At 63.5% G+C, this 12,245-nt stretch overlaps 1 protein-coding gene across 2 annotated transcripts; it reads left to right on the plus strand.

The window, feature by feature from the left end:
- Positions 1-1,511: 1,511 nt before the first annotated feature.
- On the plus strand, positions 1,512-11,609 carry NES (nestin). 2 transcript variants are annotated; one of them, XM_077789388.2, is made up of 5 exons: positions 1,512-5,016; positions 5,909-6,033; positions 6,503-6,576; positions 7,226-8,691; positions 8,845-11,609. In XM_077789388.2, the coding sequence occupies exons 1-5, from the start codon at positions 4,204-4,206 to the stop codon at positions 11,116-11,118; spliced, it is 4,752 nt and encodes a 1,583-aa protein (XP_077645514.1). In that variant the 5' UTR covers positions 1,512-4,203; the 3' UTR covers positions 11,119-11,609. The 2 variants fall into 2 exon arrangements, with proteins under 2 accessions (XP_077645514.1, XP_021387950.2); XM_021532275.3 differs by having other exon boundaries at positions 7,226-11,609.
- Positions 11,610-12,245: the final 636 nt, after the last annotated feature.

Below are 12,245 nucleotides of genomic sequence, written 5' to 3' on the forward strand. Positions count from 1 at the left end.
CCAGGCAGGAGCAGGGCACAGCCCCTTTAGATGCCCCAGAGGATTCCCCAGCCCTTCCTGCAGCTCCAGAGGTGCTGGAGCTCCCCAGCAGCCCAGCCCTGCCACCCAGGGCATGGAAGGGCACCTGGTCCCACAGGGACCCCCAACACCCACAGCCCCCCCAGCCCCAGCTGTGTCCAGGCTGGCACGGCCTCAGTGCCCAGCTGTGCTTCCTCCTCCTCCCCCTCCTCCTCCTCCTCCTCCTCCTCCTCCTCCTCCTCCTCCTCCTCCTCCTCCTCCTCCTCACCCTCCTCCTCCAGCCCTGCTCCAAGTCACGTACCAGCCCGTGCCATGCACCCTGTGCCACGCACGTGCCAGCTGCCACCCTGGGACTGCGGGGCACCCTCGAACTGTCACCCCCCAAAGCTCTGTCCCTGCTGAATTGCCACCCTGAGCGCCCCACGGGATGGATATCAGTTCCAGGGGAGCCCTGAGCCTGACACCCCCTCAGTGGTGCCATCCCAGGGAGTCCTGGCCCCAAGAACCTCTCAGGGACACAAATATTTCATTCCCAAGGAAGTCTGACCCCCAGAACTCCCCAGGGGCACAAACATCCCAGTCCCGGGGTGTTCTGAACCCAGGGATTCCCCAGAGGTCTGGACATCACCATCCTGGGGCATCCTGAGCTCAAACATCCCCCAGGGACACCAACATCTGCATCCTGGGGTATCCTGATCCCCAGCATCCCCAGGGACCTGGACATCCCCGTCCTGGGGACATCCTGAACTGAAACATCCCCCAAAGACAGGGACATCCCCATCCTGGGACAATTTGAACTCCAACATCCCCCAGGGACATCAACATCCCCATCCTGGGGCATCCTGAATTCAAATATCTCCCAGGGACATGGATGTGAACATCCTGGGGACATCCTGAGCTCAAACATCCCCCAGGGACATGGACAACCCCATCCTGGGACATTCTGCACTGAAACATCCCCCAGGGACACCAACATCCCCATCCTGGGACATTTTGAACTCCAACATTCCCCAGGGACACCAACATCCCCATCCTGGGACATTTTGAACTCCAGCATCCCCCAGGGACACCAACATCCCCATCCTGGGACATTTTGAACTCCAACATTCCCCAGGGACACCAACATCCCCATCCTGGGACATTTTGAACTCCAGCATCCCCCAGGGACATGGACACCCCCTTCTGACGGTCCCTGGCTCCGGCCATCCCCCAGGAAGGCAGATGTCCCCATCCTAAGTCACTCACCTCCACAGAAGGATCCAGGGTGCCCCCAGCTCTGCCCCCAGCATCCCCCGGGCAGGGAACTGCTCGGGGCTCCTCCGCACCCCTGGGCACCCCGAGTCCTCCGGGGCTGCAGGATTTGGGCCATCCAAATCCTGAGAGAGAGGGGCCAGGCACGATGGGGAGCCCCAAAAGGCAGGAGGAGGAAGAGAGGTATTGTTAATGTAGGCAAACCCAAGGGGAAGAAATGAAATGTCTGACTCGATTCAGAAGGCTGAATGATTTCTGTATTATAACTATGCTAAAATACATTAATATGCTATATAAAAGGAGGATACTCAAACTACAAACTACTTTTTCTAACTATAACACAACTCGTGACCCTCTCTGGAGAGTCCAGCCCCAGGTGGGTTGGATTGGATTGGATTGGATTGGATTGGATTGGATTGGATTGGATTGGCCACCAGGCTCAAACAATCCTCACCAGAATCCAACCAGGCATCACCCCAGGGAAACAATTCTTCAAACACATTCCACGTGGGGAAAACAAGGAGCAGAAATAGAAATTGTTTTCTCTTTCATTCCTCTGTGCACCTCTATGAAAAACCCTGAGCAGGAGGAAAACGTGTTTGTCACAGAGAGGGACTCTCCTGGGTTGACTGTGTGATGCTTTTATCCCAAATAATCCCTTCTCTTTATGCTAAATAATAAGTTTTTTACCTTTAAGACTCATTCCAGCAGTGAAGATGAGGGGAAGAAGCGAGGAGTTTGTTTTCAGAACTGCACTCGCTCCTCCACATTCCTGCTCCTGGGCTGGTGTTTGTGGACAGACAGACAGCGGGACAGAGCTCTCCTTTGCTTTTCTAGCTAGTTTTAGCTAAATGTGCTTTTCCTTTTCTTTGGACCTGTTGAAACCCGCTCTGAGCTGAGCACCCAGAAGAGCACCCAGCTCCCAGCTGTGGCCCACGGGGCCCGGCCTGGCCCGTGGCATTTCCAGTGCCAGAGGGACTGAGCAGAGACTGAGTGAGCCCAGCTGCAGCCCAGGGTGGGGATTTTTCTGAATGTGTCTTCTTCTGGAGCAGCAAGACGTTTTATTGTCTAATATTGTTTAGGTTTTCTTCTTTAATATCAGATTTTTCCACTTTTCTCCAAGGAAGTATTTTTCCCCGGACCAGCTGGGTGAGGGGCCGATTGAATCTGCTTCCTAGAGGAACCCTTCGGGGGTTCTCTCCCAAATTTGAGCTGAACCAGGACAGGGACAAGGCCAGGGAGGAAGGAAATGCTCTCTCCCAGTGCTGCCATGAGCACCGAGGGTCTTTTTGCAGCAGTTTTGGGGGTTCCTGGACATCCCGAAGAGGAGGTGGGAAGTGGGAGCAGGCAGGCAGTGAGGAAGGCCAGCTTCGGAGCGATATGCCACGGAAATGAGGAGGAGGAAGATGAAGACGTGCAGCATCACCGCGTGCCCAGGCCTCCGCAGCCCCCAGATCAACCCCAGCGCTCCCTTGCTGGCATTTCACCGGTGAGAGGCAGGGCAGAGCCGAGGAGCCAGACGGATGTCTGGCCGGAGATGAGCCGGAAAGACGCTGCCTTTGGGGACCCCCGAGCCGGCTCATCCCCCCGCCACCCCGTCCCTCCCAGGGCTTGCTGCTGCACCCCGGATGGGGGGCGTGGGACCCCCAGCATCTCCCGAGCGCTGCGAGGCTGCCGGGAGCCCGGGGGCGGCTCCGGGTGGCCTTTGCCAGCAGAGGGGACTGTTGCTTGTCTTTGCAGAAGCGCTCGCCGAGAGCCCGGCCCGTGGGACAGCTCGGGAGGAGACATTCCTGCCCTCCCCGCCCTGGGGAGGACAGAGCAGGGACCCTCCCGTGGGAAAAATCACCGTCTCCCGGGAGAAACCGCTGGCAAGCGACGTTTTCCTGCTGCTTTTGTTCGCAGAAACCTCCTAGGGTTCGAAATTCTCCATCTCCGCCCCTCGCCGGCGCGCTGCCCCTCCCCCAGATAAGTCATCTGGGGTGAATAAAGAGAGAAAACTCCAAAATCCCAATCCCCAAATATTGCACCGTGACTGCTTGACCGCGCGGGTGGAAGTTCTGACGGCAGCCAAACTTGGAGCCGGCGCCTGCCAAGTCTCGGGGCTGCTCCCGTCGGGCTCCCGGACATCTGGAAAGAAAGAAAATTGCAGCTGGACACAGCTGGATGCAGCGGCCCGGGGAGCCACTGGCTGGGACCCCTGAGCTGCTCTCCCTCCGCAGAGGGAATTCCACGCCGATGGATCCAGGGACCTGCCCTGCCTTGTGCTGAGCCCAGAGCAGCCCCGGGCACCCGGAGATGTCCTCGGTGCAGCCATCACCTCGCCAGGGCCGTGAGAGCCTCGGTGGGCTCCTCTGGGGCTCCTGGCCCAGGTTTTGGAGCAGCTCGGGGCTGACAAGCCCCCACCGGGGGATGCTGCAGCCAGCATGGGCATCTGCCAAGTGCCCTTGGACACCTCCCAAGCTCCACGCCGAGCCCCACGGCAGCCCTCCAGCTCCCTGGCATGGCCCTCAGGCTTTCGGGAGGGCATTCTCCGCCGAGCCACGCCGGGAGAGCGGCCAAGCCCTCGAGTCACCCTGCCGAGGTGGGAAGGAGCACCTGGGAAATCAGAGCTCAGCGTCGAGCCCGCGTGGGCTGGAGTCGGCTCGGCAGTGCAAGGGTTAAAGCCGGCTGCTCGTCCGGTCTCGGGGGCCTCCCACTCGACAGCGCAGAGTATGAATAGCTGCGCTCCCCTCCGCTCCAGCCACTCGCTTCCCTCCCCGTTCCTCGGCGCTCCGCTCTCCCCCGCGGCGTCTTCCTCCCCCGGCATCTTCCTCCCTCGGTATCTTCCTCCCTCGGTATCTTCCTCCCCCGGTATCTTCTTCTCCCGGTATCTTCCTCCCCCGGTGTCTTCCTCCCGCGGCGGCTCCCGAGCCCCGGCACCCTCCGGCTGCGCCCATGCTGAGCACGGAAAGTTTCGCAGGGCCGAGAGCCCTGGGAGAGGAATCGCTGCAGATGTGGGACCTCAACAAGCGGCTGGAGGCGTACCTGGCCCGCGTGAAGTTCCTGGAGGAGGAGAACGAGGTGCTGCGAGCTGAAATCCAGAGCAGCAGGAGCAGCCCGGCCGGGGAGTCGCGGCGGGCCAAGTACGAGGAGGAGCTGCGAGCCCTGCGGGATGCGCTGGATCTCGCCTTCAGGGAGAAGTGCACGGCCGAGCTGGCCAGGGACAACCTCTACGAGGAGGTGCAGCAGGTGAAAAGCAGGTGCCAGAAGGAGCAGGCAGCCCGAGAAGAAGCGAAGAAGCGGCTGTCCTTGAGCAGGAAGGAGCTGGAGGAGGAGAGGAGAGCGCAGATCTGGCTGAAGGAGAGAGCTGTGCAGCTGGAGAAGGAGGTGGAAGCCTTGCTGGAGGTGCACGAGGAGGAGAAAGCGGGGCTGGACCAGGAGATCGCCAGTTTCTCCCACAGCCTGGAGAGCTTCCGCTGTGCCCCGGTGGCTTTCCAGCCGGTGGAGGTGGAGGATTACTCCAAGAGACTCTCGGAGATCTGGAAAGGGGCGGTGGAGACCTACAAGACGGAGGTGTCGCAGCTGGAGGGTTCCCTCTGCCAGGCCAAGGAGAACCTGTGGAAGGCGGTGGAGGACAACCAGCAGAGCCAGCTGCAGCTGCAGCACCTGGAGAAGGACCTGGCGGGGCTGAAAGCACGGAAGGAGATGCTGGAGGAGAGCCTGGCCCGGCAGTGGCAGGAGCAGCGCGGGGAGGCAGAAAAGTTCCAGGCGAGTGAAGGCGGCAGGAAGGAGCCGGGTCCCCGGGGAGGGGAGGGCAGGGGGCTGTGGGTGCCTGGGTGGGTGCTCAGGGCACCTCCCTGAGCAGAGGGATGGGAGAGGTGGGTGGGAAACAGAGGGAGCAAACCCCAGGGAAGGGACGGACGGTGGCTGCAGAGGAGGATGAGGAGGGCAGGAGGAAGAGAGAAGTGGCTTGGGGACATCTCTGCCCCCGGCACAACAGACCCGGGGCCACCGAAGTGCAGCGGAGCAGCCAGCGGGTGCTCCCCCAGCACCCTGCCCGGGGCTGTTTCTCCGTGACCCGCTCCGGGGCCGGGACCCCGGGACAGCCCCAGCCCCGCCGTGCCCCGGTGCGGGCAGGACAAACTCCCCCCGCGTCCGCTGCAGCTGCAGAAGCGATTCAGCAGCGGGAGGCGGAGGCGGCTGGGCTGGAAACGGCGGCAGCGGGGTCAGCCCTGCCCGGGGAAGGGTCTCCCTTTGTTCCAGCTCCTGGCAGCAGCCGTGGGGGTCCCGGGGCGGAGAGTTGAAGCCGCCTCGGCTGCTGCCCTGAAAGTTGTTTCTTTCCCACGCTGGGAATCACCGCGGCCTTTCCTCCCTCTTCCCATCGCCTTTCAGCCCAGCTCATCTTGCCCCATCCTCTGCCCCCCGTGCTATTTTCCGAACACATGTAAACCATATCTGTTCTTTTTCCGGGTTAAGTAAAGGTGACCCGTCCGCCTTGGACAAGTCCGGTCATTTGGTCCAATCCTGTTTTAAATTCAAGGAGCGCCCAGGCTCCCGTCCCTCAGCATCCCGGGGGGACGAGCCGAGCCGGGCAGCCCGCAGGGAGCGGCGGGGCTCGGGCCGGGCTGGGGGCGGCCCTGACCCCGCCGTGCTCCCGCAGCTGGCGATGGAGGCGCTGGAGCAGGAGCAGCGGAGCCTGCGGGCGCAGATCGCCCGGGTGCTGGAGGACAGGCAGCAGCTCATGCACCTCAAGATGTCCCTGAGCCTGGAAGTGGCGACCTACAGGTGAGGAGCGGAGCCGGGCGTGCCTGGCACCGCGGCGGGGCTGGCACAAGGCGGGTGCGGCTCGGGGTAGCCCCGTGCCCCTTCCGCAGCCCTTCCAGATGGCCCCGCACAAAGGCGGCCTGCCGGGCACCGCGGGGACCATTAGCATGAGAATAGGGGCTGGCCCGGCCCGGCCGAGGGGCCTCGCCGGCAGAGCATGATGTCACCCTGCGAGGACACTAATCCCGGCCCCGGGGGGATGGGAGGGGAGACGGGAGCAAGGGGGGCTCCCTCGGTGCGGCCCGTGTCCTCACCGAGCCGCGAGAGAGCCGCGCAACCACCCGTGCCTCAGTTTACCTGCGCTGAGGCTGCCGCAGCCCAGCGGGGTGAGCTGGGCCGCGCACAGGGGGCACTCAGCACCCTGCAGCACCCAGCACCCACCCCGCAGCACCCACCCCGCAGCACCCACCGAGCTCCTCTCCTCCTCCAGGACGCTGCTGGAAGCGGAGAGCACCCGCCTGCAGATGCCCGCCGGAGAATTCAGGTTGGCCAGCGGTGTGCGAGGTAAGGGAGACCCCCAGCACCACCCCAACACCACTGCCTCACCCTGGGAGGGCTCGTGGGGGGCTTTAGATGTGTTGAAATGTGAATTTAGACGCGTTTCCCTGCACTTTCCTGGCAGCGGTGCTGCTTAGGAAGGTGTGAACAGCGGCCGGGGGCTCTTGGCACGGGGCTCACAGCCCAGATAAGGTTTATCTGCTCCTTTTTAAGGTTTATCTGCTCCTTTTTAAGGCATATCTGCTCCTTTTTAAGGCTTATCTGCTCCTTCCCCTCCTTTTTTAATTCCCTGCCTTTCATGGGAAGGGCAGGAGCGGATCTGCCCAGCTGCGGTAACGAGCTGAGCATTTCCTTTTTCCTCAAAACAAAACAAAAACAAAACAAGGAGGAAAGCTTGTCACCTGCACGCTTTCCCCAGCAGCAGGAGCCGGCTGCGGCTGCAGCTGGGCACAGCATTGTCCCGGCCCGATGCTGAGTCCCCCGGGAGCAGCAGCATCCGCTGCACTCAGGAGAGAGGAATTTCCCACTTTCCAAGAAGGAGCTGTTTAAAAATAGGAGAGGGGGCAGCGAGGGTCAGCCAGGCGGCCGGGGAGGGAGCGCCGGGAGCGCCAGGAGCTCTCCCCGCCTGCTCAGGGCTCCACCTCACTCTTCGCAGATCTCAAACTGGAGGTGAGCGGCAGCAGCGGCAGCAAACTGGTGCCAGCGAGCCCCGAGAGCAGGCGGCTGCTGCCCCGGGAGCGCTGCGCCAGTCCCTCCGCCTTCCCCGGGGCACAACCCCAAAGAGACACGCTGAGCCCCAAAAGCCGCGGTGCCGGGGAGCTGCAGAAAATCACCGCAGTCCTCCACGGCACGGCCAGCGGCAGGGCTGGGGGGCCGGGAACCCCCGGCTGCCCCACGCCCAGCCCGGCCCGGGCGGGCAGAGCCGCCCCTCCGCTCTCCCCGGAGCCCCCCGGCCCCGCAGCGCCGGGGCAGGAGAGCTCCGCGGGAGCGGGTCCCGCCTGGCCGGGAGGAGACGGGGCGGCGCTGAGCCCGGGCACGGAGCGTGCCCTGTCCCGAGGCTCGGGGGACGCCGGCGGCGCCAGCCCGGGAGCCGCCGACGGGCTGCGGTACCCGGCCCGGCTGGTCAGCGAGGCGCTGGAGGACGCGCTCAAGGCGATGGGAGACGGTGCTCGGCCCGAAGAGGAGCCCGCGGGCAGCTCCATGTGGGATCTCTGTGCCCCCAGCCCCGTTTTGCCCCCCGAGGCTCGTGGGGAGGCTGGGCCGGAGGGGCCTGGGGGAGAGCGGGATCCCTCCGAGGGCTCTGAGGATGGCGAGAGCCCCCAGGCAGAGCAGAGGGGTGGGGAGGCCGTGCTCCAGGGGCTGGACGTGGGGAGCAGCATCCTGCAGGACACAGCCGGGGCCCTGAGTGCCTCGGCCAGCCGGGAAGATCTGGGAGCGTGGGAGGAGGAGGAGGAGGAGGAGGAAGAGGAGGAGGAAGAGGAGGTACCTGCTGTGCTGAGCCCAAGAGATCCAGAAGTGGAGGCTCAGGAAAGGGACAAGGGTCCTGCTGGGCAGACAGTGAGCAGCTGGGAAAAGCCAGAGCAGGAAAGGACAGAGACCCAAAGCACAGAGCCTTCACACCCCTCAGAGGAGGAGGAGGAGGAGGAGAGGGCACCCTGCAGCCCCTGCGAGGAGAAAGGAGATTTCCAGGGAGAAGGACCAGATGCGCAAGAAGAGGAGTGTCCACGCAGAGAAGTGGAAGCTGCTGGTGCTGTCCTTGTGCAAAGCCACCTGGTTTTGCCTACAGAAGGTCACCTGGAAGAGGACTTTGCTGATGCAGAGCAGGAAAGGTCCGAGCAGCAGAAGGTGCCTGTGTGTGAGATGGATTTGACTGCAGAGAAGGAAAGGGGACAGGAGCTGGGTCCAGAGCTGAAGCCCTCGAGTGTCCATGAGGCCATCCCAGCAGAGGAGGCTTCCACAGGAGCTGAAGAAGATGCTGTGGGATGGGAGGACATGGGCAGAGTGGAAGATGGTGAGGGAGAAAAGGGAGAGGCCAGCAGGGAGGTGCTGGGAGGAGAAGATCGTGGGGTAGGGCAGGACCCCATGGCAGGAGAGGACCTCACAGCAGGAGAAGACCATGGGGCAGGACAAGATCATGGGGCAGAAGAGCAAGGAGTAGAAGACTCTGAGGCAGAAGAAGAGCAAGGGATAGGAGAAGACTCTGAGGCAGGACAAGACCATGGGGCAGGAGAGGGCTCCAAGGAAGGAGAACACCGTGGGGCAGAAGTCTTTGAGGCAGGAGAAGACCATGGGGCAGGAGAGGCTGTGGGAGGTGCCACCCTGGAGAGGGAGAGCAGAGCCCCAGAGGACCCCGAGGACCTGCAGGAAAGAGAGGGGGGAGAACAGGAGGAGGAGGAGGAGGAGGAGGAGCGCTGGGGACAGGGGGATGATGGCCAAGAGCCCTGTCCAGAGGACTGGGAGGTGACAGCAGAGGACACTGAGGGAGTTTTGGGGCCAGAAGAACCAGCCTGGGCAGACGACACCCCGAGCAGCGCAGGAGGGCTGCACAGCGAGGAGAGACACGGCACAAGGCCAGCAGAGCTGGAGGAAGGCCAGGAAGATGATGAAGACGATGCCAAGAGCCAGGAGATGAACCAGCAGTGGGCACTGCCAGAGGCTGAGCCAGCAGCGGAGCTGGCACGGCAGGGCAGCGTGGCAGAGCCCGACCCAGCCCCTCCAGGTGCCCACGAGCAGGGGCACAGGCAGGAGCCGGCCGAGGCTCCGGGGGAGGCGCAGGAGGAGGTGCAGGACGAGCTGCAGGACGAGCTGCAGGACGAGCTGCAGGACGAGCTGCAGGACGAGGCGCAGGAGGAGGCGCAGGAGGAGGTGCAGGACGAGGACACCACCGAGAGGCTCAGCTCAGGGCTGGGGAAGCTGCAGAGCTCAGAGCTGCTGGCACTGAAGCAGGTGCCAGGTGCCAGTGGCGAGTGGGCACTGGAGGAAGCCCCCAGGGACCTGGAGCCCACCGCGGGCAGCGGCAGGAGGCTGGAGCTGGAGGACGCGCTGCCGGAGAGCACAGCCCCACACCTCTGCACAGGGGAGGTGCTGGCTGTGGGGGCACCCAGCCCAAACCCTCCCGAGAGTGAGGAGACCTCGGAGACGGCGCCCGTGGGTGGCACAGCTCGGCAGGGTGAAGGGTGGCTGCAGGGGAAGGACAAGCCCCCGACTCCCACCGTGCCAGACAGCCCCGGGGAGGAGGCAGGGGCAGAGGGGGCTGAGGAGGAGGAAGGGTATTTCATGGTCTCTGCTCCCAGCCAAGAGCTGTCCAGCTCAGAGGAAGCTGAGATCTCCGAGGACTTTGAAGAAATTAAAGTTGAAGCGACTGAAGGCAGCCGAGATGGTCTGAGGGCTCCTGGAGAAGCATCCCCAGTGCCAGAGGACAAAGAGCACCTCGAGGTGCTTGCTGCGGAAGCAGATGAGGATGTGGAGATGCCCGCTGAAGAATCTGAGGTGCCAAGGGATGAGGACAGCACAGCTGAGCTGGAGGAAGGCCCAGAAGAAGATCCCAGCTGTGTCGGGGTGCTGGCAGGAGGTCCTGATGAGCCAGCCCAGGCTGCCACAGGCGCTGAGGCATGGGAGACACCAGAGCCCTCAGCAAGTCTGGCTGCTGAATCTGTGGAGCTCCAGCACACAGCCGAGCTGGAGAGGGATGCCAGCGGAGCAACAACCCCCCCGGGCTGCACGCTGGGCTTGGCAGGGCAGCAGGGGCAGGAGGAAGATGAGGATGAGCCCGGCACGGCTCTCCGTGACACGGCCAAGGCCGCCCCTCCAGCAGGGCTCCAGGCGGTGCCCGGTGGAGCAGAGCAGCCTCTGGAAGAGCAGGCACCCACGGAGGAGGAGGCACTGGGCACTCAGAGCCTTCCTCCCCCCGGGAACGAGCCCCCTGGGGCCAGCCCCCCTGAGCTGGGCCCTGCGCTGGGGCAGGGAGGTTTTGCAGAGGAGATTCCGGACGTCCCTGGCGCGGCTGCTCTCCCCGCAGAGGTGCCGGCGGAGCTCATGAAGGACTCGGATATTCTGGAAATAGTTGAGCAGGCCCTGGAATACAACCAGGAGCTGATGGGGGCGAGGCTGGCGGAGGGTGGGCAGGGTCCTGGCAGGACCGAGCTCCCCCGGGATGCAGGGGAAGAGTCCTGGCCTGGCTCATCCAGCGAGGAGGAGCCAACGGTGCAGGAGGCAGCGGAGACGGAGGCTGAGAACCGGGCTGAGAACGGGCTGCACCGCGAGGCCAGTCTGGAAGACCTGGCCGAGTTCCCCGAGGAGGTGCTGAACGGCATCACCAGCACTGCCCCGCCTCAGGAGCTGCCCACGGGCACCACAGAGCCCGCGCTGGGGATGCCACCGCAGGCGCCCAGCCCCGGAGATGGCACCCTGAGGGGGAAGCGTGGCACAGCCGAGCCCAGCGCCGTGCCCCCTGCTCTGGGGGAGGATGTCCTGTGCCTCCCAGCCGAGCAGCCCCCAGCGTGCCAGCTCAGGGCTGAGCAGCAGCCCTGGTCCTCAGGGGACGAGTGACAGCGGCCAGGAGCATCCTTCTGGTAGCCCCCTCCCTGCCCAAACCCAGCACCTCCACTCGTCCCACCCCCCTCCTGATGCCTCCCTGTCTCCTCGAGGTTTTTGACATGTTTGTGTGGATTTTTTGCACCCTTTCTCAGAGTGAAGGAGCACCAAGCTGCCCCCCTCTGCAGCCCACCCAAATTCGCATGCTTGCTCTGGGAGCCCCGCTTCATTTGGAGTTTCCTCTTGGGTGGGTTGCCGTGGCTGTATTTAATTTAAACTCTGTGTTTCTCCATTCCCTGCAATCTCCCCCCTCCAACTCCCCCAGGATTTGTCCCAGAGGTCCAACTGGAGGTTAGGGACCCCCCCCCCCAAAACTGCACCCTGGCACTCAGCGTTTTGGGGCTACATCACCCCAGGGTCCCCAGCCCCAACCCGACACTGGGAGCTGAGCCACACTGGATGGATCCACTGCCTCGACATTAATTTAATAAAGCCTCATCCTCCCACTCCGGGCCTGGCTCTCCTCACTCTGGGGGCGGGGAAGCAGGGCTGGGGGGGCAGGGAGGGCAGTGTTTTGGGGGGCAGGGAGGGCAGTGTTTTGGGGGGGCAGGGAGGGCAGTGTTTTGGGGGGGGTTGCACTTCCAGGCTGCTTTTGGCTGGGAAATGCCCCTGGGGCCATCCAGCAGCGTGGGCTGGGGGCAGGATCAGTGGAACTCTGAGACCACTGCACATCCCTGGAGCTGCACATCCCTGGAGCTACGTGGCCCCCAGCCCTGGGGTGGTGCAGCCCCCAGGAGATGCTCCCCCATCCCCAGGGGGATGCAGCCACCAGGGAAATACCTCCAGGAGGGTGTTCCCCCATTTCTCAGAGTGATGCAGCCCCCCAGGAGATGTTCCCCTGTTCCAGGGGGATGCAGCCCCCAGGACAATGCCCCCAGGAGATGTTCCCCCATTCCCAGGCTGATGCAGCCCCCCAGCAGGAGGTTCCTCCATTTCCCAGAGTGATGCAGCCCCCAGGGTGATGCCCCCAGGAGATGTTCCCCCATTCCGGGGTGATGCAGCCCCCGAGGACAATGCTCCAAGGAGGTTCCCCCATTTCCCGGGTGATGTAGCTCCCCAGGACAATGTTCCCCCATTTCCCA

The sequence above is a fragment of the Lonchura striata genome, chromosome 25, assembly GCF_050655825.1.
Source record: "Lonchura striata isolate lonStrDom1 chromosome 25, ASM5065582v1, whole genome shotgun sequence".
Lineage (NCBI taxonomy): Eukaryota > Metazoa > Chordata > Aves > Passeriformes > Estrildidae > Lonchura > Lonchura striata.

Excerpts from the sequence above, each read along its gene's own strand:
- NES (XM_021532275.3), top strand. The coding sequence starts at position 4,204 with ATGCTGAGCACGGAAAGTTTCGCAGGGCCGAGAGCCCTGGGAGAGGAA. Across the intron at positions 6,034-6,502 it reads CTGGAAGTGGCGACCTACAG|GACGCTGCTGGAAGCGGAGA; the intron begins GTGAGGAGCGGA and ends CTCCTCCTCCAG. Across the intron at positions 6,577-7,225 it reads GTTGGCCAGCGGTGTGCGAG|ATCTCAAACTGGAGGTGAGC; the intron begins GTAAGGGAGACC and ends CACTCTTCGCAG.